This window comes from Leptonychotes weddellii, chromosome 1 (assembly GCF_054177405.1).
Source record: "Leptonychotes weddellii isolate Sample4059 chromosome 1, ASM5417740v2, whole genome shotgun sequence".
NCBI lineage: Eukaryota > Metazoa > Chordata > Mammalia > Carnivora > Phocidae > Leptonychotes > Leptonychotes weddellii.
Genome location: NC_138369.1, coordinates 122,404,707 through 122,431,790, shown reverse-complemented (window position 1 = coordinate 122,431,790; position 27,084 = coordinate 122,404,707). Strand labels below are relative to the sequence as shown.

Sequence of the window (27,084 nt, the reverse complement as noted above, 5' to 3'; positions counted from 1 at the left end):
TATTCCTAGTTTGTAAGGGTTTTTTTTTTTTTTAATTGTGTTTTTATTTTAGTACATCCTTTTTCTGCATCTATTGGAATACAATCATAAGACTTTTCTATTTTGTTCTATGCAAGTGGCAAATAATACTATAATTATAAATTATATTCTAATGTTCAACTGTTCTCATATTCCTAGGATACACCTAACTTACTGGAGGTTAAACTATATGGCTGCCATTTTCTTTGCTCATCATCCCTTGTTACATCACTGATATTCCATCTTGGTTTATTTTCTTTTAGAATTAGGGTCTATGGACATTGAGCCTGCTCCATTTTTATTTATTTCTAATGTCTTTATTTTTTCATAGAAATGGAAATTATAGATAGAACACTTGTCCCACTTTCTTCCACATTATTAAAGTCATCAGTATTGATAGCACTGGACTCAAGATCCAGCCTTGACATTAAATTATTTTGTGACCTTGGGTAAATCCCTTCATGTCTCTGGGACTTGGTATTCCCTCACAAGATCAGAGTAAAAGCACTCTAAGGGGCCTTCATGCTCTCACAGTCTGTGAATAGGACAAACGAATGTACGTGTTGCTAGTGTTAGAATACAGAGAGCAGAAGAGGGTCAAAGAAAAGAAAGTGAGTAATAGGAGAAAAACAGGGAAAGGGAAGACAAGATTACATGTTATATGTCCTTTTTGTTTACAGCTTTCTGGGATGAAATTATGAATGCCCTGAATCCCAGTGATTTGTCTATTATTTGCTTATTCAAAAACATCTTGTGTCTGGCACCTTTAAAAATGGTGGCCTCTTGGGGCGCCTGCGTGGCCTAGTTGGTAGAGCGTCCAACTGTTGGTTTCTGCTCAGGTCATGATCTCTCAGGGTCTTGCGATCAAGCCCTGCATCAGGCTTTGCACTCTGTGGGGAGTCTGCTTGAGAGGGAGTCTCTCTCTCTCTGCCCCTCCCCTCCTGAGACACCCCCCAACACCACCCTATGTTCTCTAAATAAATAAATAAATAAATAAATAAATCTTTTAAAAAAAACGGTAGCCTCTTGCATGCAGGTTTCTCGACTCTTGTGTCCTCAGATCCCTCAGCATTGGTAGGCTGACACGTGATGCTGGAGAGATGAAATACAAGGCCAAAGTGGGAAAGAGAGGGATACTCTTTTCTGAATTTTATGGAGGACTTTCATGTACCCTTTAGTTCTAGTCACTCTTAAGGTAGTGGACAAGCCAGTGGACTGGGTGTCAGGGGTACTGAGTTCTTCTGCAGACCCGTTACTTTAAAAAAATGAAAAAAAAAAGTTTTTAGTGAATGGTCACGATGGGTTATTAACTTTATGCCTTGCACTCTTGTCTGTAAAATGAAGGTAAAAATAATTCCAGATCAGAGAGCTGTTAAAAATGATACAATGAACAGTGAAAGTTTTCAAAATGCTAAATTACTCTCTCAAGTGTCTGAGTCTTTCTTTCCTTTCCCCATATGTATCTATATCTATCAGCTCTAATAGACTATAGAAGTCTTGAAAGCAGGAACTGCCTGATGTATAGCCATATCCCTCAAGGTGCCTAGTACAGAGCAGATTCTCAGTGTTCGAGAAGTACACACAGTACAGATGAAGAAGTGTGAAAAAGTCAGCCAGTGTTGGTGGTAAGTGGAGACCTCCCACCCCCACATCTAGGGACCCATTTGGGGGTTGGATCCAGCTTTAAAGGCCAAAAATCCTTTACTTGTAAGGTTAAGACACAGAGCGGTCAAGTAATTTTAGAACATATCCAACCTTAAGGTCTTCTGTGCTGTTAGTGGAGGAGAGTGGGTGCCTTCATACTCTGTTGGCATCATATTTGCTCTGAGAGGCATTCCCTTCTCAGAAGACCATCTGGAAAGCAAATGATATAAAAAAATGAATCACAGTAAAAGGGGTCAGAAGAAAGGAAACCAGGATTATCCAACTCAAAAAGAATTCCACACAAAGACAAGTATATGTAATAAGAAGTTTATTGGATTTCTAAATATAATAAAGGAGTTGCAGTTCTTTTACAGAAAAAAGGGAGTATCATTTTCATATTTATTCTTATAGAGCATTGGAAAAACATAATTGAGAGAAGAAACAGATAGAAGGTAAATAGAAATGTTTTAATATAATTGGATAATACATAAATACAAAGAAAATACCCAAATCACTTGCTTATAACAGGTTTTATTCTCTTATTTTCATAAGGAATCATGTGGGTTATTTTGGATAAGTCAGTGATGGTTCATGATGTAGTGCAGAAATGTGATTTTCTAAGAATAAAATAAGAAAGAGAAACCTATATTTTAGGAATATAATGGCTCTGTCAGTACCACACATGTGAAAAAAGGCATATTCCCTATACGTGTTCCTGTGGCTTTCCCTAAAGCAGGGAATGTTATTCTGACTAGCAGCTGATCGTGGTGGGGCTATCCTTGTACTCAGTGGGACGTTCTTGCTCTTAGTGGAGAGAAAACCTGGCCTCTCCCTGTCTCCCCCTTCTCCTTTCTCTGTCCACTTGTAAGTACCACTTAACATTTACACAAAACTCTCTCTCATAGTCATGGTCATCAGGTTGAAACCTGGAGCAGAGCCCTGTTGTCTCTTTCCCCATCCATCTTGTTCCCAAGGAGAAAACCCCCCGTATCCCAATACTGCTTCTGACACCACACAGAGATTCTTCAACTCTTATCTAGCACTGACATCTGATTCTCTAAAAAATAGAAAATGACTAGTGTTGAAATTGGATAAGGTAAAAACAGAAAACGAACGTCAACAGGAAGAGTAGACATTTTTAGTGAAGAGTATCACTCTTTCTCCAAGGAGCCAACTGGTCTCATAAAACGATGACAGCTAAAGCAGGGTGGTCCACACTCGAGATTATGCAACAGTAATCTGTTCCAGCCTCATCCCTGGTGCATGTAGGGGGGCTCCTTATATGGAAGGCAGAATGGTGGCTGACTGCAGTGCCATGGAAACCATCTCCTATAGCTCGTCCCTCTTTACTTCCTTTTGGTGAAAGTGGGTGGGGCAGGAGATAACTTTGTGACCAAGACGACGTCAAGAGCTTCCTTGGAGAGAGGCTAACTGGAGGCATCTCTCTTTCCCAAAGGAGAGGCGTATTCAAATGCACAGGGAGCCAAATGACTTAGAAGGAAAGAGAGCGACTTGGCAAGTGTAATTTGCCAGCTGGTTGAGTCAGACGACACATTGAGAAAGATCTTTTTTGGAAGCACGTCCTCCCTTCAACCCTTTTCCTAAAATCATGCACGGCCTATCTCGTCCTATTTCCCCGGACCCTCTCTTAGGCCACACCTGGAGAACAGTCCCTCGTTCCAGGCTGTGCGGCTGTTCCATCAGCAGTGACTATGCTTGCAATGCCCGTGACAGATCTATGGAAACAAAAGCCACTCAGTAACATACGCTACTATTTTTAGGAGTCAAAGTAGAGATGCTCTAAGGATCTGGCAAGGACATTGGGCCCCCTGAGCCTCCAATCCTCCTGGCCAAGACTTTTCTTTCATTTTCACTGATGTTAGCCTGAGAGATAAAAGGAGAAAAAAAAAACGTGCTGACATTCTAAACCCACCAATGCTCAGCTTATAAAACACACATCTGACACATATCCTAATACAGATCCTGGCTCTATTAATTCTCTCGAACAATGTTTCCTTCTGACTGAATATTCCAATTCCATACAGCAACTAGGCCCCTGAAGCAGAGTACAGGAAGCCTCAGCGGTATGCCTTCATCCAGTCGGATATAAATATAAAGTGGCTGTATCAGCAAGGAATGCTCAGGGAATGTGTTTGCAGCCTGTTTCACGGTGCCACTCGAGAGGGGATATTGGAAATGAGTGACTTTCTTCCATTTGGCAAGCGTTCCTTATCTTAGCACCTACTCCTTTAGATGGTATGTTTTTGAAGGCTGCACAGTATGACTCTGGGTACCGTGTGTACATACATATGTAGGAATAACGTTTATGTTTCTCAGAATAGGCACTTTTTGAAGGCAGTAAATCTAAAAGTAAAGTTAATAGAGCCTATATTTAGTGCTCATCTTCTCACTTTGCTGATGTGTATGCTGAACAGAAGATCACAGATTTGAGTCAGTCTCGCAAAGAGGCCGGAGTCGGCAAATGGCTATATTCAGAGCTGGGGAAGTCTTGCCAACTCAACTGTAGCTGTTAAAAAGGCAGACTTGGAGAAGGTGCAATCGTTTTTCTCAAAGGTGACGGCACAGAAGGAGAAAAGCCTGTGACAGAGCCACGAAATAAAAGCTCGTGTGTGCAGCTCAGAGAAATTACTATCTTCGGGCTCCACATCTCCATGTCACGTCTCCTTCATGGCACAGATTTGCTACTCAGAAAGTTCTTTCCCTTCCTTTTTTTTTTGGTGCGTCTCATAATTACACATATTCCCAGGAGAGAAAGAGCCCCAAATCTGCTAAACTAATGATAAATGTGGAGTTTAAAAGACAAAACAAAACAAAAACAAAGTAGTTCACTGCGCAGATAGCCTGGAAGAAGTTAACGCTACATCCAGCTGTGAAAATGCTGCATCTCAGTTTAAATTTTCACTTAAGGCACATTCAATCACAGGATAATTTTATTCATGCTAAAGGATCAGACAATCAAGTGTCATCTTTAATTCTGTTTGCTCTTTGATAGGTTTCCTGAAAAAGAACAAGGACAGAATTCAGATTTTTAGGGGGGAAATAGATTCTGACTTTGTTTACTAAGGAAAGAATTCTTGGATCACTTGCTTATCAGCTTTCCCAAGAGAATAAACGGGGAGTAAAAGGAAGAACGTCATTTAAACGTGATTTTGCAACTACTTCACTATACATACTGGTGACAAGATTTAGTTTCCGGGGTCCTGAATCTCTTTCATCAAGGATGCGTCTCATTTCTGACATTTCAGTGGAGTGAGGAGGCTGGCACAGTGTCTACCAGTTTCAATTTGCTACCGAGGGAGAGAGGTCTAAGGCACTTTGGCTCTTTCTGGCAATTTCTCCCTGATACATTGATGTGCTTGGCATATCAACTAAAAACGAAGCAGAAGGGTTAGCAAAATGCAAACACTGACTAAATATCAACTTGCCTTTTACTATTTGAAATTAAAATCAGGCCATTTCTATTGTTGGCATGTAACTGATAAAAATCCCGTTTCCTCTGAAGTCTGAATTTGAAGGAATGAAACACGTTGGCAGATACATCATAACCTGGCTATGCTCTTCTCCTACTTCTGGCTTATGGTTCCTAAGTGATCATCAGCTATCACCCACAGAGAAAACGAGACGAGAAGGTATTGGATTCCCCCCCCCTTTATAATTAAGTCTCCCAAGAAAGAAAAGAAAGGAGACATGGATCCAAGAAAAACTAGCTTCTCCCCTTTTTACATTTTCTAAAGCAGTTCAGAAATGGTGTTAAATAATTTGGTGAGGAAAGACATCCAGACTTAATATTTACTCCCTCATGATAGAGTAAATGGAGTCGGGAGAGGAAGTGTGATTCCTCTTGGCACGGAGCGAGCAGGCACCTTCCAACGTGGTAACACGATGCATCGATAAGAATGGCCCAGGAAGAGGCTTTACTCTTTTCCCCACAGATAGAAATGTAAAGAGAGAATCAGGCAGGAGAGAGAAATACTTTCGTTTCCACCCCCACCTCAAATTGCTTTGGCATATTTTAGGAGATAAATGGATCCATACAAAATTTAAAGAGCTTTTTCTTTTCCTTTTTGGCAGCCACAAAAATGGGTCAGGTCTAGGAATTATTAATTTCCTGGCCTGAAACACAAGTGTTTTAAAATAAGGCTTCTTTTTTGAAGGATCGGCTTTTTTGGAAGACGTCTGTATGTGCATATGCGTGAGAGTGTGTGCACGCACGTGCATGGGTGTGTGTTTGAAAGACAACGCAATTGTGTTTTCCCTACATATGGAGGACTGTATCATGTAGAATGGAAGAAGGAAAAGTTTTATTCATAATTTTCTTTACATTATGTAAAGGGAGATCAGGGTTGGTGACGCCCTTTCTTTTTTTAAAGGGCTGCTTCTCTATCTTCACTGCCTCACTGTCCTTTTCTTCCTGCTAACGAGATGTCACAGGCTCCACCCCGGGGAGTCTCTACCCGGGCGTACTAACCCATAAAATTCTGGAGAGTTCTCAAAATTCTTCTTCTTCTAGTCACCCACTCCTGGGTGGGGGTACTCTGTCTATCCTACAAGAATCGCTCTCCACGGCTTCAGCCAGAGCACTTCTCAAGCCTCACAGGAAGACGAGGCACCTTTCCAGGCTCTGAATGTTGCCATTTCTGCCAAGGGTACTAGCCCGCTGGCCCCACTGGCACGTCCTGTGTGTGCCAGGTGTGAAGTGTGGAAAGGGGTGAGTGGCCATCTGTGACTTCACTTGGCCCTCATGAATCCCAGGGAATAAGCAGAGAGATGGTGAGAGGGGCGTGATGGATGGTAGACTCTAGGGAGGGAAAAGCCTAAAAAGCTTATTAGATGAGATCATTTTACAGGTTTCCTACAGGAGGTTTAACTCAGATGAAGAGAGAATATCTTTGCAATCAGTTCACAGATTTTAACTGGAAGCCAAACAACTATAATGAGAAATGGGAGGAAATGAAAGCCCAAGAGCATGCATCAAAAGGCACATCTTCCTGAGAGATGCGGCTCAAGAGAAGGAATGGTGAGTTGTGGGACTGCCGGGTAGGGCAGCTTCTAGAATATACACAGAGGCTTCCAAGTAAGCATCCTGGGAACAACACAGTACCAAATAAGCTTCCACCAATCACAAAACCATACCGGCCTGGGCAGCCCTGTCTCTCCAACGGCAAACACCAAATGTGGAGCCGCGTTCAGTCCTGCAGCCTCTGTTCCCAGACGTTTCAAGGTCATGGGTGGGTGGGGTGGTTGGGAAACGCCTGGTGCAGTGACAGACACCGTGGGCCTCAATAGCTGTGAACCGAGAGGAAGAATCCTAGGCATTGTTTACCTACAGAGCAGTCTCCGTCTCCGGTGGGCATAAATCGTAGCCCAAGGGAGAGAGATCTGTCTTAAGGACCCAGTCACCTCTGCCCTCCACTGCATTCGAAATGACATGATCTTGGGTGACAGTCTGCACCTCACCGTTCCAGAGCTTTCCCCTTCACGCCAAGTAAACCAACCGTCTCTGGGGAGACTTGCGGGCAGCGTGCTGCAGCGCCACAGCTGTTTGTTCTCGGGGGTGGCCTTCCCCCACGGCCATCATCACAGGGTTGATCAGACAGAACGCCCGGGAGTTTCCCACAAGACAGCACGGACGATGTGCGCAGGCGCTAAGCGATCGCACGGACCGCTGTGCACACGTGGCTTTGCCGCCGGAGGTCTGTAACGGGCTAGGAGAATCGCCCTGGATGCCTTTGCACGGGGGGCACGTTAGTCTGGGCAAAGCGTACATTGTGCTCGGAGGTATTCTGTGCCCTGCGAGTGGCCGCTGGAGAGAGCACTGGACTTGCACGGCCTGGCTATGTCCCCAGATCTGCCACTTACCAGCTGCATCGCTTCTGGCAAGTCACTGAACGATTCCCAGCCTCGGCTCTCTCCTAGGATAGGGCTATTAATAACCTTCCTCCCAGGGCTGTTTCATGTGTGAAAGCGGTTTGTAAGCTCACTCAGGAATTATTATTTTAGAGCTCAGAAAGCCACCCCCAGGTCCTGCCCAGAAGACTGGTGACAGGTTCTGCCAATAGGGCCCTCTAATTCAAACCTGGGGAGGAAGAGGATGACAGTCCAGGGTAACCCAGGGCACCAGTGAAAGAATGTATACATTTCTACCTAAGACTGGAACATCCTATTACCCTGTCCCCCCAAGAATGATTTCCTCTGGCAAAGAACAACTAGACAGAAGTAAAGAGTTTCAACAGAACCACTATCTTTTGCGTTTGACTTCTTCCTTTTTAGAAGTGGAGATCATGCACGGACATTTTTCAACCTGTTAGGGTCATTATTAGCAGGCCAGGCAACTGGAGGGTACTGTTCATGGGTTGGGCACTGGGGGAGGGCATAGAGCTATGTATGTATCAACTGTCAGAACAATTTATCTTTTGAGTAAGAAAATAAAAACAACAAAAAAAGTCGTCAACTCTAAAACCTGACCCTCAGAAAATCCTATTTTTTAAAGATGTTTAAAGGTTTTTAAATCTTCAGCTAAAAATCAAAAATTTTTTTTAAAGTAATGTGTTGCCAAAATGAAAACAAATATATTTGGAAGGAAAATGAAGGGAGGAATAACATTTTATTATGTACCAAGGATGAGTTTTGTGCGGCACTCAGGAGAGCATAATCCCCAAACCTGGTTCTGCTTCAGAGTCAGGGGGAGCTTGGAACAAAGTCTGATGGAGGAAATGGAAGACCCAAGAAGTCATGAGCTTGTTGATGCAGGTGATGCTTACGCAGAGTCTGGGTTATCACTTAGCAGTGAATCAGTAAGGGAATTTTAACACCAAGTGGAATAGATGATAGCAGGATCCTTTCCAATTGTTGACCTAACATAATAGGAAAATAAGGATGTCTTGCTTCTTCTCTTGCAGGGGTTCAAAAGACACGTGTGTTTGCTCCAAGAGTAGAGTATCTGTGTTATAAAGCTTCTTGTTTATACTGTATGTGCTGGATTATATTTTGGCAGCTCATTCTATCTTCCAATTATAAAGAGACAAGATAGAAAATAGCAGTTGAATTAGCCCTCCACTATGCCTTTTACCTTCTCATTGACCCTGAATATCTGGAAATTTTTTCTCCTGTTAAGGAAATTCCAGAATCTGTAATATTTAAAGTAGAGGATCTTTTCTGAAGATAGTTTGTGCTTTTCTATTATTTCTAGTGCCTTAAATATTCTTCCTTCAACTTCCACATCAAGTCAATGAATCAGTTCAACATTTCTTACCAAATTTCACTTCTCCATGGAGCCCGACCGATGCCACTGGGAAGTAGTACCCTTCTCATTGCCATATTTCTGAGTACCCACTGAACCTGTTTCATCTTATTGCAGCTGGACTGAATCAAAGTTACTTAGGGGCTGATTCTCTCACAGTAATTATTAAATTAAGATGAGTAAGGGATAAAGAGGTTAGAAAGACAAAAGTAAAGAGAAATACAGACTCCTAAGGATAGTTCCTAACTGAACACATAGGGAAGCTGCTCACTTGGTCTAAAGGGCAACATCTCTAGGTACAAATATTTGAGCACAGGAAAATGGAAGTGAATGTCAAAACCAATCAGCAAGTAAATATTTATGTCGAACCCCTATAAAGTATCCAGAACTCTTTTTGCATATTCAGCATGGGAACATGGACAAAAACTATGCTATTACTGAGAAGACAGAGACAAAGGGAGAGGGTTACAGAGACTTTCTGAACATTAACCAAGAAGTGGGACTCTCACAGATGGTATACAGGTTAGCTTGCTTCTTGTTTTCAGAATGACTTCGAAATATCAAAAATCAAAAATAGTACAGGACACAATGTAAAAGGTCTGTTTTGTACACATGGAAGATCTAGCCTCATCTGCCTTCCACTCTCCTGGGTCTGAGTCCTTGGTGGAAATTTCCATGTTGACTATCAGTTTCTTTTGGGTGACTTCAATGCCATTTACTTTCAACCCCCAAAGAAAGTGTTTCCACCTAGCCTGACCCAAGGTGATTACTAAGTTTCATCGAGTAGAGTGAAATAAAATTAGAAGCTATTTGTCCAAGTGTTCAAAGGAGAAGCAGAAGGGTGACTGGATTTGACACAATGTCAATAAATGGGAGATTCAGACATTAGACTTGTTTTGCGAAGCCCTGGAGACAAATTAATATGCAGCACGAGGAAGAACTTTTGTAGAAAAGAGCTGCCCTAATAGTAGCATGGACTGCTATGAACAGTACTACATACTGGCCAGGTCTAAGATATGGGATGGTGACTTGCTAGCAACATAACAGAGGAGATTCAGGTCCTTAAAGAGCCCATGAGTCTATGTTTGTTTAGGAACACCACCGATGGACGTCTGGGGTCAGCTAGAACTCTCTACACTAGTGTAGAACACAAGATAACATAGTGAGACCTGTCTCATTCTTGGTAAACCATTCTACTTCTGGGGTTGAGAAGTGAACTAGAAGCTACATTCAGTGCCAAGTTGACTGAATCCATTATGTGGGTTGTTTAATAAGGCTGCTTTTGGGTCAATGAGTTAAATGCCTATCAGAGTTAGATGAATAAGGTTTTCTCTTGTCCCTAAATGGATGAGTAGCTTGGAAAAATTTAAAAAGGCATATTGTAAGGAAAGATTAATGCAAGTATCTTAAATTATTACAAAGGAATTAGCTGTAGGTTTTCTCCTCTCTCTAGTATATATAACTTTTCACTTGTAGAATATTAATTTTTGTTTATAACAAAGGCTGGAAATAGAGATATGTATTAGCGTGGTTAGAGACTGTGGATAAATTAAGTAACAATCAGAAATAAAGAGCAAAGCTTTTAGTATTTTTTTTTTTTTTTGTGATTTCAAGGGGGGAAATGTTCATGAATTTAGTAAAAATGCATCTTCCACTTTCCACAAAAGAAGCCACATGCATGTTGGATAACCAAAATGGTGTCTACAACTTCTTGCACAAGGGACAGGAAAGTAAAATAGAGAAAGGGATAAGTGTCCTAGATTTAAAGGAAAATAAGCCATTTTATATTTCCTTTTTTTAAAGTTAGTAAGTTAAGTTAGTTTCCTGTGTTTGCAACTAAAAAAGAGAAAACTAGTAAAAATCAGTTATAGTTTGGCTGTTTAGGCATGACATTATAGATAGTGGATGACTGGATTTCAACAAGAGAACAACAGACCTAAACTCCTATTTACTGTCATCATCAGGTAAGTACTGGAAAGGGAGAAAACACTGCATGTGTGAAAACAGAAACTTCTAACCGTCAGAGATGCTTAGGGTACGGTATGGTGTGCCCAAGAATATGTCAGAATATGTATCACCATCTTTTAGGCTGAGAATGAGCTATGCCCCTCTCTTGGAGGGGGTGAAAGGACATGCGTTATAAATTCCTGGAGTAGCTACGAACCCTGTCATGGGGCCTAGCAGCTACTCTCTCTTCACTTTTTTCTGACAAGGGAAAAATATAGTCACTATAGCTAGAGTGACTTTTAAATACTTCATAAACCTGGAAATATGAATATTTTACTAGCTTAGTTGCTTAAACAACTACAGTTGCTGATGCCTAAAACCCCTCCGAAAGGTCTCGGAGTGACACTTTACAAGAACTCTCCTGCCATCATTTTAATTGTAGACTGTCTCTTTTCTTAAATCTCTCCTTATTTTCCTGAATCCCACTCTTCTTGGACACAGGTTAACAAACAAACAAATAAAAGACAAAAAACCCCCACAAAACAACATGCCCACTGAGACTTGGCAAATTCACTTATGTATTGAATTAAATATGTATTAAGTATGTTTTACTTTCCTCACATGTGACCCTCTGAAAAGGGAAAATCAATGTCAATGTCAATCCTGTGAAAACTTATAGAAAGTGGAAGTGAGAGCAGAAACCAAAGGTGAAAATATATCCCTAGAAATAGAAGCTTTTTCCAAACAGATTTTAGAAAAATGGACACAGAGGGCATATTTTTATCAATTATTAGCCAGAGTTAAAAAAAATCTCAAAGCCGAATTTTAACAAAATGCTTTACTGAGAGACTCAAGCTTGTTCTCCTCAGGTTGCTTTTTTGCTTTTTATAAACATACTACAGGCCTGTGAACTGTGCTCTAGAAAGAACTCTGGCGCTGACCTACCCCCTGTAAAATACTGTGATTCAACTATTAGGATTTAATATTATGCTCATAGGCAAAATGCTGATATGTGTAAAAATTCTGGAAGGATAATAGTTTTTCCTTGCCATGAGGAAAATTACCAAGTTTCATTAGGAATAAAATAATATGCCACACCACTTAAAAATATGATTGTTTTGTTGGCCAAAATGTTTTTTTTTTTTTTTAATTCTTAACCTAGTCCTAGAAAGATCACTTTGCATATAGCTGAGAAAAGTAGGGCAGTCATGAATGAATTTGCCAAGAACTCTATGATCTGAGTCCCTGATGAAAACTCATTAAAATAAAACTGACTCTATTATCTCATCTCGCTTTATGAATAAACACAATCTGGAAAATATGCCCTTTTAAAGGAAGGATTTATGGATGCCATGTATATTTGATGGTAGCCTTCTTCCCTTCATATGGTCACAATTCTGTAAAGATCAGAATGCACTGATATAATTTACTTATGAAAAGTCCAAGCACAATAATATTAATAGGTAGGATGAAAAGCAGGACAGAATGTAAGAAAGGAAGGCAGGAGGAAAAAAAGGAGGAGGGAGAAAAAGAGGCGAAGAGGGAAAGAGGAAGAATTCTCACCAAACCATGGAGCTTTAATCAGATGATTTTTTAAAGGTTTGAAATAATACGTAATATGCTACCCAGACAATAGTCTCTTGAGAAGAGTTTCATTCTACGTATCTGTCATGTAAATAACAACCTAAAATGCCCACAGTTGTACCATAATAATGACTCAGAACTCAACCTGTTCTGTCCACTATTAAATTAAGACAACAGACAAACCAAAAAGCTATGACAATTACTAAAAGTGGATATGCTGAACGGGTGGTAAAGGCTCAAATGGAAGTCTGACTTCATTATCTGACTAAAACCAGAGAAAGACCAAACATAATCACTAACAACATCCGAAACATCACTTCCTGGCATAAAAGTGTTTTCTTTAATTCAGGAATCCACAAGGTCCTTCCAAGAGACAAGGAGAAAAGAAACACTATTAGAGCACATTAAGATAAAGAGTTTACACTTCTTTGGATTTTGTTTTCCTTTTCGATGACTGTATTTTGGAAATCTGGGAGATGATTACTAACATTATGGACTCCCCAGTGGAGTATTCAGAGCGGCGTAAAGACTCTTTTAAAATAAGGCACACATATATGTTGCTCTCCGATTGTCTCCCACGAAAATGCCCCGAGAGAGTGATCTCAAGAAAGGGACTTCAGGCACATTCTGCAGAGGTATATCTTTTTCAGCCTACTGGTTTCCTACAGATGGCGAAAGCAGGGTATGGAACATGCTGTCATATTTCATTCATAACACACATGTACTGTAGCTCGAGGCAACAGATGGACAATCACTTGTTTAAACTACAAATGTGAAATACTAAGGTAGCATGGCAATACTTCTAGAAATGTCTATGAGAAAAAGAAGCCTTTCCGAGCCAAGAGGAGTGGTGAGAGGCTGGGAGGTCACATCAGTGTTTCCTGATCTCCCTAGCAGCTGCCATAATTTCCCTGACACCCTTCAAAACTTGATGATGGAGGGATCAGGGGGCAGCCGACACAGATTTGACAAGAGAAGCCCGAACCATGTCAAATAGAAATAACACTGTTATTCCTGGCTGGTTCACATTAATAGGATTTTTACTAACTAGGAAAACTGTTGGAAGTTGTGTTCTCAGAGTCCTGTCTATATTCTATAAACCCTCTACTATAGTCCCATTGTAAAAGTGCTCTCTTTCTTCCTCTGAACCCAAATAAAAACACTTGTTTAAATGTAGTTAGAGTTTTATATACTTTAAACATCACCATAAGCATCTTTGCAGAATCTTGCGTGGTGAGGAAACAATGATAGTGTTGATAACTCGGCTGCATTAGTCAGCATACAGCCAATGAAGTAATTTTGATCAGAGAAGTTGCCCCTACAAAAATAATTTGTCAACGACAGGAAAAAGAACCCACATCTTTGAGCTGCAGAGATGTCCAGCATCTCAAAGCCTTGATGTCTTATGTTGGGACACATGACTTAGTTTTGAGTTTTTAATGCAATTTTGCTTGCAAACGAGACTCCACATTGAGTCAGTATGAGCTGGGATCCAGACAGTGAAGAAATTTGATTTTGAAATGGTGTGCAGAGCCCATGACACAGTGGGTTTTTTTCCTTTTCCATATCTCTCATCAACACATAATTACCAAATATTTGTGTTCTTGACCATTTTTTAACAAACTTCCTCTTATAAACTCTGATTTTTCTATTATTTATGAATTTAAATAACAATCAAGACAATATACCAAAAGACAAAAGAATTATAATTGTTAAGGTAATATGATCTTTCTGTCTCTGTTATAGGCAAAATTTCATGTAACTAAAACAGTAAAGAGTGATTTGGCATTGTTTAAACCAAATGATTAATAGAAAAGACAAGAAAGCAATATAAATCATATACTTAAGAAATCCTGGAATAAAATATGTAGGATCCTTTCCTTATTATACCTTGTGAAAGAAAAGAAATCTAAATCTAAATATTTCTGCATATGTGTGTGTGCACATTCATTATTATAAAAGTATAATAAGTCTATATTAAAAAGAGATTTACTTTAAAACTCTTTGGTAAAGATACTCTGAGGTTATGTGATAAAAATGTACTATAAAGATTGAAAGCAAGCAGTATTCTGGCAAAGCCACACTGATGGGTCTGTGACAGCATTTTCTTATAACTCTCTCTCTCTTTAAAATGTTTTGGCTTGTAAACATTTTAGTTACACAAGGACTTAAATGTAACAAACAAGTAGAATGTTATTGCATTTTTATAGTATAAATATTTCATACATTTTCCTCTTTTGGCAAAATTCATAATAATATGACTGCACTTCAAGAGATAAAATCCATCTCTCAATAAATTGGGCTTTTGGCCTAAACACAATTTCCCCCAAGTATTTCATAGAAAACAAATTGCTGAAGCCATTCAAGCAAATTACAGTATCTCTCCAATTGTCTAATAGTCAGTGCTCTTTGAGGTCATCAGCATGTCTGATCTTGAATGTGGAGGACAGAAATTCAGAGATACAGTCACTATTGTATCCTAAAATTCACATGCTGCCCAAAATGAATCCCATTGTATTTCACATTAAGAAAAATATAAGACCAATGGTAAGAGTAGCAAAGTAAGGAAAGACAATGTTTTCCAAGAAAACTTTGAAAAGTCGCAACTTTGGCGGTCACTTTGGGTGACTGAGGCAAAAGAGCCACAAATTAACTTAGATGAACTAATGACCATAGGTTTAAGAATTTCTTATTGAAATAAAAAAAAGAAAACTGAACCATTTTTACAATCATTCCTACTAAAGTAAAATAAATGTAATTGGAATTCCTGAGGCATGGGGTGTAATTCAAAACACACACAAATAATTTCTCATTTCTTTTCTGAGTGTTAAAATTAAAAATTAAAATAAAAGACTAAAAATCGACGTTATCACTTTATAATCATGAAAAAGGTATTTGTGGACTCAGGGAAGGGTGCGCAAGGGAATGTAACTATATTTGTTATATTTGATTTCTTAAACTGGGTGTTATGTATACAGGGATTCATTATATTATTATTTATATTTTGTGTATACTTAAAATACTTCATAATTTAAAAGTATATACTTGTGGAAGATTTGAAGAAATGTTTAAGAAATCTCAATCCAAAATACTCGATTAGTTTACAAAATGGCAACCTGCCGTGATGATGATGGGCGTCTCTTTAAAAGAAACAAGTTAGAACCCAATAGAATGGTTCTGTAGTTGGCAAGCAAGCATTTCAATGCCCAGTAAGAGTTTGAATAAAGATTCCAGGCAGAGACTCTCCATATTTTTAGCTCAGAAAGGCAATTTTTTTTTTCAGCGATTGTCTTTGAAAGTGTGGTATAAATGTCACATCGATGATAAGAAAACATCTCCCACGATATGCAATTTGAGTTGCGGAGGGATTATGGGAGTGATGAAACAGTGGTTTCACAATTTTTTTCAAGCTTTCCTGTCTTTTTAAAGTAAATTAAACAAAACTCCACAATTGTATTTTCTGTGCTCTGATTTGCAGTTGTCAGGCAAAAAGGACCTGGGCCTGGGGGGAAAAAAAAAGGAAGAATAGGAACAGTTCTTTACAACTGTCTTCTCCGGAGAAAACTCAACTTTGGTAGTTGTGTTTGGATATTACTAAAAAAACAAAACAAAATAAAACCATGGCAATATTTCCGAGATGAAAAGTGGGACAGTATTGGAAATGCTATGTTCCAGAGAAAACAAAGTTTGTCTGAATTACGATGTCTAGGTAGCATGGAAAGGAGAAACTTAAGATGGTATTGTGGGATTATAATAGGCTTTTCAAAATACCCCCAAAATGCTTTTTTCCCAGCATATTCCACCTGTAATTCCTTTAGGAAAAAAAAGCAAACTTTGGATCCCTCTCACCAATTACTATTTTCAAATGAGCCCTGACCACTGGTCACTAGAGATTTTGAATTTCCAATCAAATCTGGTTGCAAATTAAATTTGGACTTGTTTTAACCTATGTAATTTATAGCTTAAATTCTCTGTAACCTAACATATACATGGTACACTTTTTTTTACCCCCAAGGGGCATGACCGGTTTAGAGCAACAGAAAGATGTACTTTTCAACACACAGAAAAAGAATGGCTATCCTTTCTGATCACAGGCCACGTGGAACTGATAGGATAGACCCTTCAAGCCTAAAAGCACCTGTGAGTTGGCCGACTCACCCAGGAAAAACTGTGTGACAGCAAATACCACACTAAAAAAAGCCATTCAACCAGATGAAAAGTGAGACAAACATAGGGATTAAAAGTTACAGGAATGCAGAAGTGAATGGGATGGAGTATAATCCGTGCAAAAATGTGGAAGTCCTTGGGAACAAAGGCCCATCAAGGTCCTACATGATTAAATGTGAAATGTGTATTTGGTGAGAACTTAAAAAAAAAAAACTCATCATCTATGTGCTTCTAAAGAAAGGTTAATATTAGATGAAGAACAGAGACCATCCCATGGCTTGATTGCCTTTCCTGTATTTTCCCATTTCTTTTCTTATCTTTTTCTTGTGTTTCCTTCTTTTCAGCGCCACCGACTAACCAGCTAAGCAGGCGACCGAATTTAAAGGTCGGTGCTGGCCTTGGCAGTGAGCACCCTGATGCGGGCAGAGTTGCAGGTCTTGCAGAGGATGTGTCCATCCAGAGGGTAGCAGCCTTGGTTATCTCCTTCGGACAGGAGACCGCCACAATCCTGGAAAAAAGGAAAGGATGTAAGTGAAACTGGAAACTACGGATGTGAGGACTGCATTCCTTAGCTTTCTGTTTGAGGCCTCCATAATGTGGCCACTTACTACAGGGTAAAATGACCCCCCTCAGGTTACTTCATAGGAGAAGAACCCAAGGCTCTGGGGCCCCAAGTAGTAGTTTTGTTCTCTCACCCAAGCAACAAAAACAGCAAGACCAAGAGACAACAAAACAAGAGGAGATCCCTAACCGCTCAGTCATCTTTACCCTTTATCACGAGTCTAAGGATCTCTCAAAAGGAAAACACAGGCACAGGGACAGAATTCCTTGGCCGTTTCTGGGCAGAAGCAGGGCTGTAGAGTGCCTCCTTCTACGCAGAAGGGCCAGCCCTAGGCTGTGCATCCTGGCTCCAAGTGTAGTGGGAAAACAAAACCCTGAAGTATGTTGGGAGTACTGGTTTGTGGCACGTTCTGGAGGAGACAGTGTGGTGCAGAGGAATGTGTTGGATGGGGAGACGGCCCCTCCCGGGGCGCCCCTTAGCTCTGCCCCTGTGTCACTGAAGAGAGTTCCTGCATGTCCTACCTCACCAAGCTGTTGGGAGGATCAAAGAGGAAACTGGATGTGACTGTACTTTGAAACAAATGCAGGCAGCTACAGAGCTGGAAAGGATCAAAGGAACGTACTACTATCAAAAGCACTTCCGCAGCTCCATTTTTGGAAAGTGTCATGTAACCGCCAAATACTGGCCCTTACCTTTGGAGGAAATGGAAGTTTCTTTGAAAAGAAAAATACAGGACTTCATCTGGCGGTGTTGGCCCTTGCTCACTTCAGCAGAAACTCGTCTAAAAGCCCACCAGCGCCGCATGCCCTGCTTCTGCCGTTGACTAAGACGGTAAGGAGGTCGCCGGGGCTCATGCCTGCATTTGACTAACAGTGAAGTGCAAGGCCAGAAAGGGTAGGGCCTCCAACACCACAGCCACCAACAGCAGCAGGAACCAGACTCCCCGGAGCTGGCTTTGTTTGCCAAAACGAGCAAGCAGCTATTTTGCCACTCTAGAGGCATTCGGGACACTGCGTGATGGCATTAAATGAACTCTTTTTATCGCGATAAAGAAAGAGGGAAATTTCAAAAACGCCATGGCTGTAAGCATTGAATGAGCTGACCTCTACGGTCACCTGGGCAGCATGAGGAGCCTGGAGTCAACCACAGTGTTGGCACCATCAACGCCTTGACTCTGAGAACCCAAAGGGGCCACCCGGGGCGTCCAGGGCACCCTCCCGGTTTATAGAGATGGGGAGGTGAGGAGCAGAGGGGGAAGTGATTTCTCCAGTGTTCTGCAGCGTGCGTCTGAAGTACGACTAGAATGATGGTCTGTCCTCTTCTAATTCAGTGCTCCTCCCATGCTATAGCATTGTTTTGTAAACAAAAAAACTTCACAGGACTTTAAAGCAAACCTAATTTGTACTGCTCTCATTTCATCTGGAAGGAGAAAAGGCACCTTTCACACAACTCTGGGCACAAAACCCAAAACCATTAAAAGTCAAAGCCTATTGGTATGCATAGCAAGTGTGTGAGCAATGTTGGGAAGCTTTTCTTCTTTAAGCCTCAGTTTCTCCATCTGTAAAATGACCTCGAAGGCATCTATGAGCTCTTTCACACTTATGATTCAGGTCAGTTTTAAAGCTGGCAGTGGTTGTTCCTCTGTAGTCATAAAATGGTGTAAAAGCTGGTAGTTTATTATCTTTTCTCATGTTAAGGACCCAGAGAGGGAGGCCACTTGGGCTCTAGGGCAAAACAAAGAACCCTACATCAACCAGGTGGTGGGTTTCGGCCAGAGCAGTGAGTGGAATGAACGCAGTCCCAGAGAGCCAGGGGCGGCCCCGTCCCCAGTGTCCTGGGAAGATCACCCAGTGGGACTAGATGAACCAGTGTGTGAGGGTGTGGTGTAAGGCAGTTTATACTCTCCTTCCCAGAGAGAAGAGGGAGCTGATAAGTCCTGTCCTCAGGAGAGCTAGTAGAAAACAAGAAAATGGCTTCAAAGGGGGTTCTCTGGGTAACTAGAAGCAGAATAAGAAAACATTTTAAAATCACTTTTCGAACATAGTGCCCTTTTGATACACAGATTATGGGAAGGACTTCTGCCCTTTGCTGTAGAAATGACTACATGTCCCTTGGGCAAGAAGCCTTCCTTGTCACTTCCAGCCTGGATTAGAGGCCTCTTGTGTGTGTTCCCAGAGCACCTGTGCATACCTCCCTGGAGCCCTTAGCAGCCAGCCGCCTGACCGCCTGTCTTATGTGCTCAGTCGGTGCCTGTAACTCAACCAATCTCCATGACTTGGAGCATCAAGTTCCCAACCCTTTGAGAGGTGTAAGAGTCAGGGGAACAATAATAAGAATAGTACCAAGAATACCATTTGTCCCTAATGTAGCACTTCGTGATTTACAATGTCCTTTAATATACAGTTTTGCATTTTGGTCGCTCAGCCAAATTTGGAGAAGTTCATAAGAATCTGAGTCCTTTTCACAGGTGGGGAAATTGAGACTGAGTGGTAAAGTGACTTCTCCAGTGTCACTAGCATTAAATGAAGGCCTAAGATCTAAAACCCAAGTTCTATGAACACAGGCACCAGGGGGCTTTCCCAGATTGATTAATTGCTGTGTTTGAGAAAACCAGCTCTGTTGGGACTTTCAATGCCCGTCATGCACTGACAGGGGGTGGGGGCGCTGGCCACAGACCTCACAGCGGTAGCAATGAACATGGAAATCGCGATCGAGAGCCACAATCCGGACAGTCTCCTCCTGGCCTGGGGCTGGCATGATAGGCTCCTTGCACACAGAACATCGAGGGGCAAATTTCCTGAAAATGGAGACACAGGTCTGGTTAGATGCTGAGGATGGACACTGACAAATGGCGGAGACCCAGAAGTGAAAAGAAAAGGAGTCAGCCCAGGGTCAGGACATTTGCTCTGGCATCTTGTGTGACCTTGATTGAGCAAGTCACTTTCCTTCTCTGGGTCTGCTTCCTCAGCTGTATAATAAGGGACTTAGACTTGGTGACTCTTGAGGTCCTTCTAGACCATGAACATTGTGATTATTTGGTGAGGTGGGGAGTTAGTACATGTACTGCTTATCATGAAGAGCATCTAGGAGCTATTGGCCACTTGATATGTGGCATGAAATTTGCTGGTGGATAGATTGCAAACACAGACCCTGGGCTAGGGCAGGGTCCTGGGGGCCCTTACTTGTTTTCTTTGCTTGACTTTGTCTTGCTTGACTTTTGCTCCTAGACTTTTATATGTGCTCCCTGGGCCCTCCACAACTATTCTGAGGTTGGTAACTGTGTCATTCCCACTTATTAGAGCCTCTTTCTCGGAAACTGAGCTCTAGGAATTAACACAAGAAATCTCAGCCACATATCTTGTCAAAACAGTAGAGGTTAGTGAGTTTAAATACACCAAACTTTACACCAAACTCACTATGACCAAGTTTGCACTTCCTAAGTTTCAGTTGTGTTAAACTCTGGTTTGAAAAGAAAAAAAAAGTTCAAAAGCTGTTTTTAGAGGGTCTTAGCACTTCCAAAAGGTGTGGACACTTACGTGTGTAGATACGCATATACATATGTGTGCTTTTGAGGTTAACTGTGGTGAGGAATTTTAATTTCCTGATCTCTTACTATTCCTTATTATGACCGATGGCCCTAAAATTTGTTCTCGTAACAGATTAAGAGGCTGCAAATACAGGCTGTGCATTCATCTGCATCTCCTGGAAATTAGGGGTGGCATTTGAGAAGGTGTGGAATGAGACATGATTTGAAATGGCCACGGATAAAAACTGAAGAGATGGAAAAAAAAAAAAAAAAAAGGACAAACAGACTGTGTGAGTCAGTTTTTTTCATGGTAATGGTTCTGAGATTAATGATGTTAAAATTTATCTATTTGTAGTGAGACTGAAAAAGAAATAATGATAGTAATCTAATACTTTGCAGAGCACTTTATGGTTGTCAAAGCATTTTTACATACATTATACTCGATATGTACATATTAATTTTCTTGGCAGCACCCAAAAGGCATCTGTGTGGCTGCAATCTAAATAAATATGAATTAAGCAGCAGATCAATTGATTGCTATGAAAGAAAAATTAAAAGGATCATGGTACAACTGCAGCAGTAATCAGAGTTGTTATAATTGGCATTTTATGCGAGAAGTTTACACTCAGTGGTAAAAAAAAAAAAACAACAAAAAACTGCTTTGGACTACCTGATTATTTTTGAATCTGGGTCATCGGTAGTGAAATAAGCAGGCTTCTGGAATTCAGTGCAGAATTTCCTTTCCCCAAGCCCATCGAGACTATAAACTCAGGGAGGTCAGAAGTATGTCTTGCCTGTCATTGAACTGTGAGCTTGCCCTTCTTTCCTCAACTACAATTACTTACTTCTTTAGGATAAAATATCTTTCACTGAATTTGCCTATTTTAGTAGTACTTATTTGCACATCTTTGGGGACCATTAAACTGAGCTTCCAGCTGGCAGGTTTTGCTCAATCTCTGAATCTCCAGAAACAACGGTGACTGGGGCAGACAGCAGAATTTTAGGCTATATCTAACGAAATGAAGTGTCTGCCATATTGCTCTAATAAAAAGATGTTACTTGGACCTTTCTGTTCAATCTCAAGGTCCTTCCTCTTTGGAAAGGCGTGAATTGTATTCTTGCTGAGTAATGATTCCTTCCTACCAATTGGCCTCATTTCCATGATGGGAAAAAACAAAGTGAAGAGACAGGAAGTGGTTTCCACAGTCCCCACAGTGTTCCTTGGCTGGCATTTTGAAGACTGTTCTAAATCCCAGGTGGTCAATGTCAAGGATCAGCTCACTAAGCAGACAATAATAATAATAATAATAATAATAAAATAAATCTGAGAAAAAAACACTTCTGATGGTTCAAACGGCTACCATATATCGTGTGCTTATTATGTGACAAGCCTTGTTAAGCACTGTGCACTTGACCTCATTTTTCACTGACAGCAACATTATGAAGAAATAGTTCTTATCATTTCTGTTCACAGTCACAGGAACCAAGGCTCAGAGAGGGCCAGTCTTCATCATCTTTGTCCTGGCACATTTCTGGCAATCGACAAATGGGTGCTGATTAGACAAATAAGTGGACGAGTGTAATATCTCCGATAAGAAAGCACAGATAGTGAAATAAAGGCTCAATGCAATGAAAGGGTCAGTTAAATAAGCTGGCTTTTCTGAGCTCACTGTCCTGGCACTGGGAAAACAGAAATAAACTAGGACTCCAGCAGTCAGACTGGTGAGGGAGTTCTATATATTTCTGCATTTGGTCTATTAGTTGAGATATACAGATCCTGTCATGTTGCAAAAATGGTCGAAGGTGGTAAGGGTAAAACTGTGTGTGTGTATGTATATTCTTTATTACTAATCAGGCTATGGTTAAGTACTAGCTATACCTGATTTACAAAACCCTATACAACATAGAGAAAGAGATGTAAATTCAAACAGGGGAGAGGGAGGAGTTGAGGTCAGGGAGGTGTTCTCAGAGGAAGTGGTAAATGAGTTGGGGCTTGAAAGAGGGCTATTTAGGTGAAAGGCGAAAGTGTGTGTGTATGTGTGTGTGTGTGTGTGTGTGTGTGTGTTTTGATAAGGATGGATACAGTCAGTTTGCCAGGGAACTAGTTTGAGCAGTCATCTGAAATAACATATGGGAAAAGAGTTGGTACCTAATAGGATGGAGGACTTGGGCCAACCTTGACTGAAGGTGGTTACGCAGGGGATGGCCCATTTACAAGGCCTTAAGAATAGTATTTGGGAAGCTTATTACTCAAAGTGCAGTCTAAGACCACTGGGGAGCTTGTCAGAAATGCAGAATTGTAGGTCCCACCTCAGACCTACTGAATTAGAATTTGCAGCTTAACAAGATCCCTAGGTGACTTGTAAGCACATTAACATTTGGGAAGCACTGGCTTAGAAAACAGGATGCTAAGCAGGCGAGATGAATCCCTTGTCATGGGCCTTCTGTATCTCACAGTAACTTCCATTCCTAGGCTGCTCTAGTTACAGCCAAGCAAATCTTCCATGAATGTAGAGAAGCCCTTCCTCACTTCATGCCCTTCTTGATTTCCTGAGTTGTTCCTGCTGTCAGGAATCTCCATTTCTCACTTAAAATACTCTTCAAATTCTGCTTCCAGAAGCCTCCCCAGATCTCAGGGCCAAGTAATCTCCTCTGACTTGACAGCTCAAGCCTTTGCCCATGCCTGTCTCATCGTGTCTGGCCCCTTCTGCCTGATACCATACATACTCTGTGCTGATTCTCCCCCTCCTTCTGGCAAGCTCCTTGCTGACAGGGGCTTTTCTCTCTGTCTGTGCATTTTCTACCCCTGCAGTTTCTCTCCTTGTATCTCTCTCCATTAGCACTGAGCACACAGAGGGCTCTTTGTAGACGTGGTGGAATTGAATTGAAAGGTGTTTCCTAAAAGCTCATTGAGGGAGACCAAGAACGAGGCCCCCCACAATAGTCTGCAGAAGGAGGCTGTATCCCCCCATGTACCCTCTCGTTAGCCTGGCAGTGCCCACCCTGGGTGGGGCTTTTAGCCGTTTTGTGTTCTAGTACTTTCAAGGCTCAGAAATAGAGTTCTGTAAAATGTATCTCTTATTTTCCTTTGGGAAATGGTGAAAAGATCAAAAAGCTTTCCCCCCCACATACCTGCCAATCATGCAGACAACATTATTTAAAAAAAAATAATTTATGTTTTACATGTCATTGAATTGGTGGTGGTGGTGGGGCTGGGAGGTGGAGCTGGGGCTTGGAGATGGTTCTTCCCTCTTAGCTGCTAAGACTGCTTGTCTGGAGTGTTCAGACCCACTTATGTCACCAGTCCCAAGTCTCTAATTATGCTCCTCACTCTTAGAAATGAAAGATAAATGGCAGAGATATAAACTTCCATTTGTCAGAATTGATTTCCTGTTTTAGTTGGGGGGTGTAATAGATCAGTCTTTTCCAAGCAACAGAAACATGTGTGCTCGGATTACATCTACCAGTCCTCCTTGGATTAGGGTACGTCGAAGAAAGGAGAGAAACCGTGACAGAAACACACTCCCCAGCAGTATCTTTTCACTTCCCTTAAATAGATACAGTGTTTTTTTTATGTGTAATTACAAGCTAAAAATATCAATAACGTGAAGTACAATTTATGCTGTGACTGCCCTTTCAAAGTGAGCCCTTACTTGTCTAATTCAGGTTGAGAATTCCTGCCTGTTTTTTTCTTTTTTTTTAATTCATTCAGCCTCACGTCTTTTGGTGAGGTTTTCACTTTCTTTGCTACTTGGAAAGTGGTCAGGAAATTCACTTTTAAAACAGTGGAGTCTCAGGTCCCCAAACTGCCTGTGGCAATTTCCTCCTGATTGTTGACAATCAACAGAGTGGTGAAAATTAACCCACAAAACTGCACATCTGGAGGTCATAAAATGGAGACCCAAACTGGGGAGCCACATGAGCTTTATCTCTGTGAGAACTCTGGACTATCCTCAAAGACCCAGACTGCCCAGCAAGCAAGCCAGAAAGCCTCTGTGCCTACCACTTACAGATCATCGCTATGGCTTTCGTATCGTTCCTAAATATATGCAACAAATGTCATCAACCAATTTGCCAACTAAGAAGGGGGCCAAATAAAAAGAAGCAAAACACAAAACTGTACAATTTTCATGAAAACCCTAGCTATAATAGGGGAAAGAGGGCCCAATGAATGGGAAAACTGAATAAGGATACATTTTTTCCAGGCCCATGAGTAAGTGGTCTTGACCTTGAGAATCTACTTTCTAATCTTCCTCAAAAGACTGCACAAGGCTGCATTCATTAAGGTTATTAGAAAGTGTCCTGAGGAAGAGAAGGCTTGGGTAGGGAAACGGGTTATGGGAGGATGTGAATATGTTGCTAATGACATGAAGCAGACCGGGAATGTAAAGGCTTGTGTTAGGAAGAGGGAGTGAATTGTTCTGTGTCCATCTCCATCTCCCTGTGACCTCCTCTCTGAAGATGGGCAAAGATGTAGAGGTCAGCTCTAGAGAGAATCTTGGGCTGTCACACATGGGGAGCTTTAAGACAGGCTCTGTTCTAATGACCAGACTGAAAAGCTCAGAGCCATTGAGCAATTTGTCCACTGTAACACATCTTGTTCATGTATAGGTCAGGGAAGGCTACCCCAGGATCCTTCTTCTTTCCAATACACATATTCTGCAGCTGAGTCAACTTTCTCAGTATCAGAGCCACACAAAGATGTGACTGATCAAGCAGAAGCCAGACTGAATGACCAGCTGGATTAACTGATACCCATTCCTGCATTAGAGGAGGTGATAAACAAGCTCTTCTTAAGGTCCCACCAAATCCTGAGATTCTACAGCTCTGAGAGAGAAGAATGCATGGCCCAGATAGCAGGCAGTGAGAACAGACTCCAGGAGGACTGGCAGGCTCGAGGGAACAGAGTAGACTGCCTACTTGTGGAAGTCCTCAATGCAGTGAATGAGGCCACCAGCGTCCACGGTGAATGGGATCCCATCAAGGCTGCGGTGGCACATCACACAGGTAAAGCAGTGAGGATGATAGGCCTTCCCGGTGGCTCGCAGAATCCGCTCCATGATGGGCTTGGAGCACACACTGCACTGCTCCAGGGTATTCTGGGGAGGGAAAGAAACATTCCAGTGTTAGGCTGGGACTTGCAGAGCTCCATGTATTTAGTCCCTTACAGCATGACCAGCACCTTACAGACACATTGGCTTGTGTGCCTATCACAGTACTTGGAAGAAGGTAGAGTGCGTATCAAGGAGACACATGAAATAGATCAAGTAGATCAAGTGTCTTTTCTAAATCTACCCAGAGAGGTGGTGGCAAATTCAAGATTTAGAACACATGTCTTCTGACTTCTCTCCCTTTTCTACCACTATTGCAGGGTTGATGGCAAACATTTCTGTTAAGGCACATAGAGAAAATATTTCTGGTCCAGTTGTAGCAGTTCAGTTCTGCTGTCATAGGGTGAAAGGAGTTGTAAACAGTACTAAGTAGATGGGCATGACTGTGTTCCAATAAAACTTTATTTACAAAAGCAAAAGCAAGCTGTAGTTTTTTGACCCCTCAACCACACACCCCAGGTTCTCCACTGGAAGAACACTTCACTATTCTAAAACTCGATTAGTCATCAAAAACCTGGTAGGGTCACCAAGGACCTTAAGATTTTAGAGTGGTCTGCCTGACGATGGAGACACGCAGAGCATGCCGGTGTAGAGCCCAATCAGAGCTCAGCACAATCAATGAGGCTTTTGATTCTTTTAAGCCTTGATTCGAATACCACCTCCAAGTTTAGTGTTGTGAACTCTTGATAGAAATGTTGAATCTAGAGGGGTTCTAGTTTTGAGAAGTGAATTATGAAAGTCAATTTTTCTGGCTTTAAAAATATACTGAACTGTAAAAATGAAAAACAAAAACCCTCCTGCAAAAGGATACCATATATTGAGTCAGGACACAGAAAGACTGATAAAATTAGCTATTAACTTTCCATCCTTCCCTAGAATCCCATGCTGTCTTACCAAACAACTATGTTTCACAAGTAACATGCTATATTCCAAGTGAGATGTCTGGACTGATGCAGAGTTTACACTCTAGAATAAACCTGGGATGGGGATCTGATTAGAAAGATGCAGAACTGGAATTGCCTTCTTAACCATGAGAACCTTTAAATGGCCATAACGTAAGAAATGCCTATAGGTGGATAACTAGTGTGCTGATGTCTCAACCACAGCAACAGTCTTTGATTGGCTTCCTTGTCGGCATCTCTCCTCCTGTAACACTTCCCTATCCCCAAAGTGACTTCTGGTTTCCTTTCCAAAAGGCAGATGTGACCAAGGAACTTTGCTGCTAGCAAAAACTTTTATGGCTCTACAATGTGAAAAGACCTAA

General features: G+C 41.3%; 1 protein-coding gene across 6 annotated transcripts in view; it reads right to left on the bottom strand.

Annotated features, from left to right (window-relative positions):
• Nucleotides 1–1,973: 1,973 nt before the first annotated feature.
• LPP (LIM domain containing preferred translocation partner in lipoma) overlaps nucleotides 1,974–27,084 on the bottom strand; it is a 620,294-nt gene continuing 595,183 nt past the window's right edge. For all 6 annotated transcript variants that reach the window (XM_081831395.1, XM_081831379.1, XM_081831402.1 and 3 more), the window contains 3 exons: nucleotides 25,630–25,808; nucleotides 19,860–19,980; nucleotides 1,974–17,129 (listed from right to left, as the gene is read on the bottom strand). In XM_081831395.1, the coding sequence (XP_081687521.1) occupies nucleotides 17,001–17,129; nucleotides 19,860–19,980; nucleotides 25,630–25,808 (429 nt within the window). In that variant the 3' untranslated portion in view covers nucleotides 1,974–17,000. The remainder of the gene's footprint in view (nucleotides 17,130–19,859; nucleotides 19,981–25,629; nucleotides 25,809–27,084) is intronic.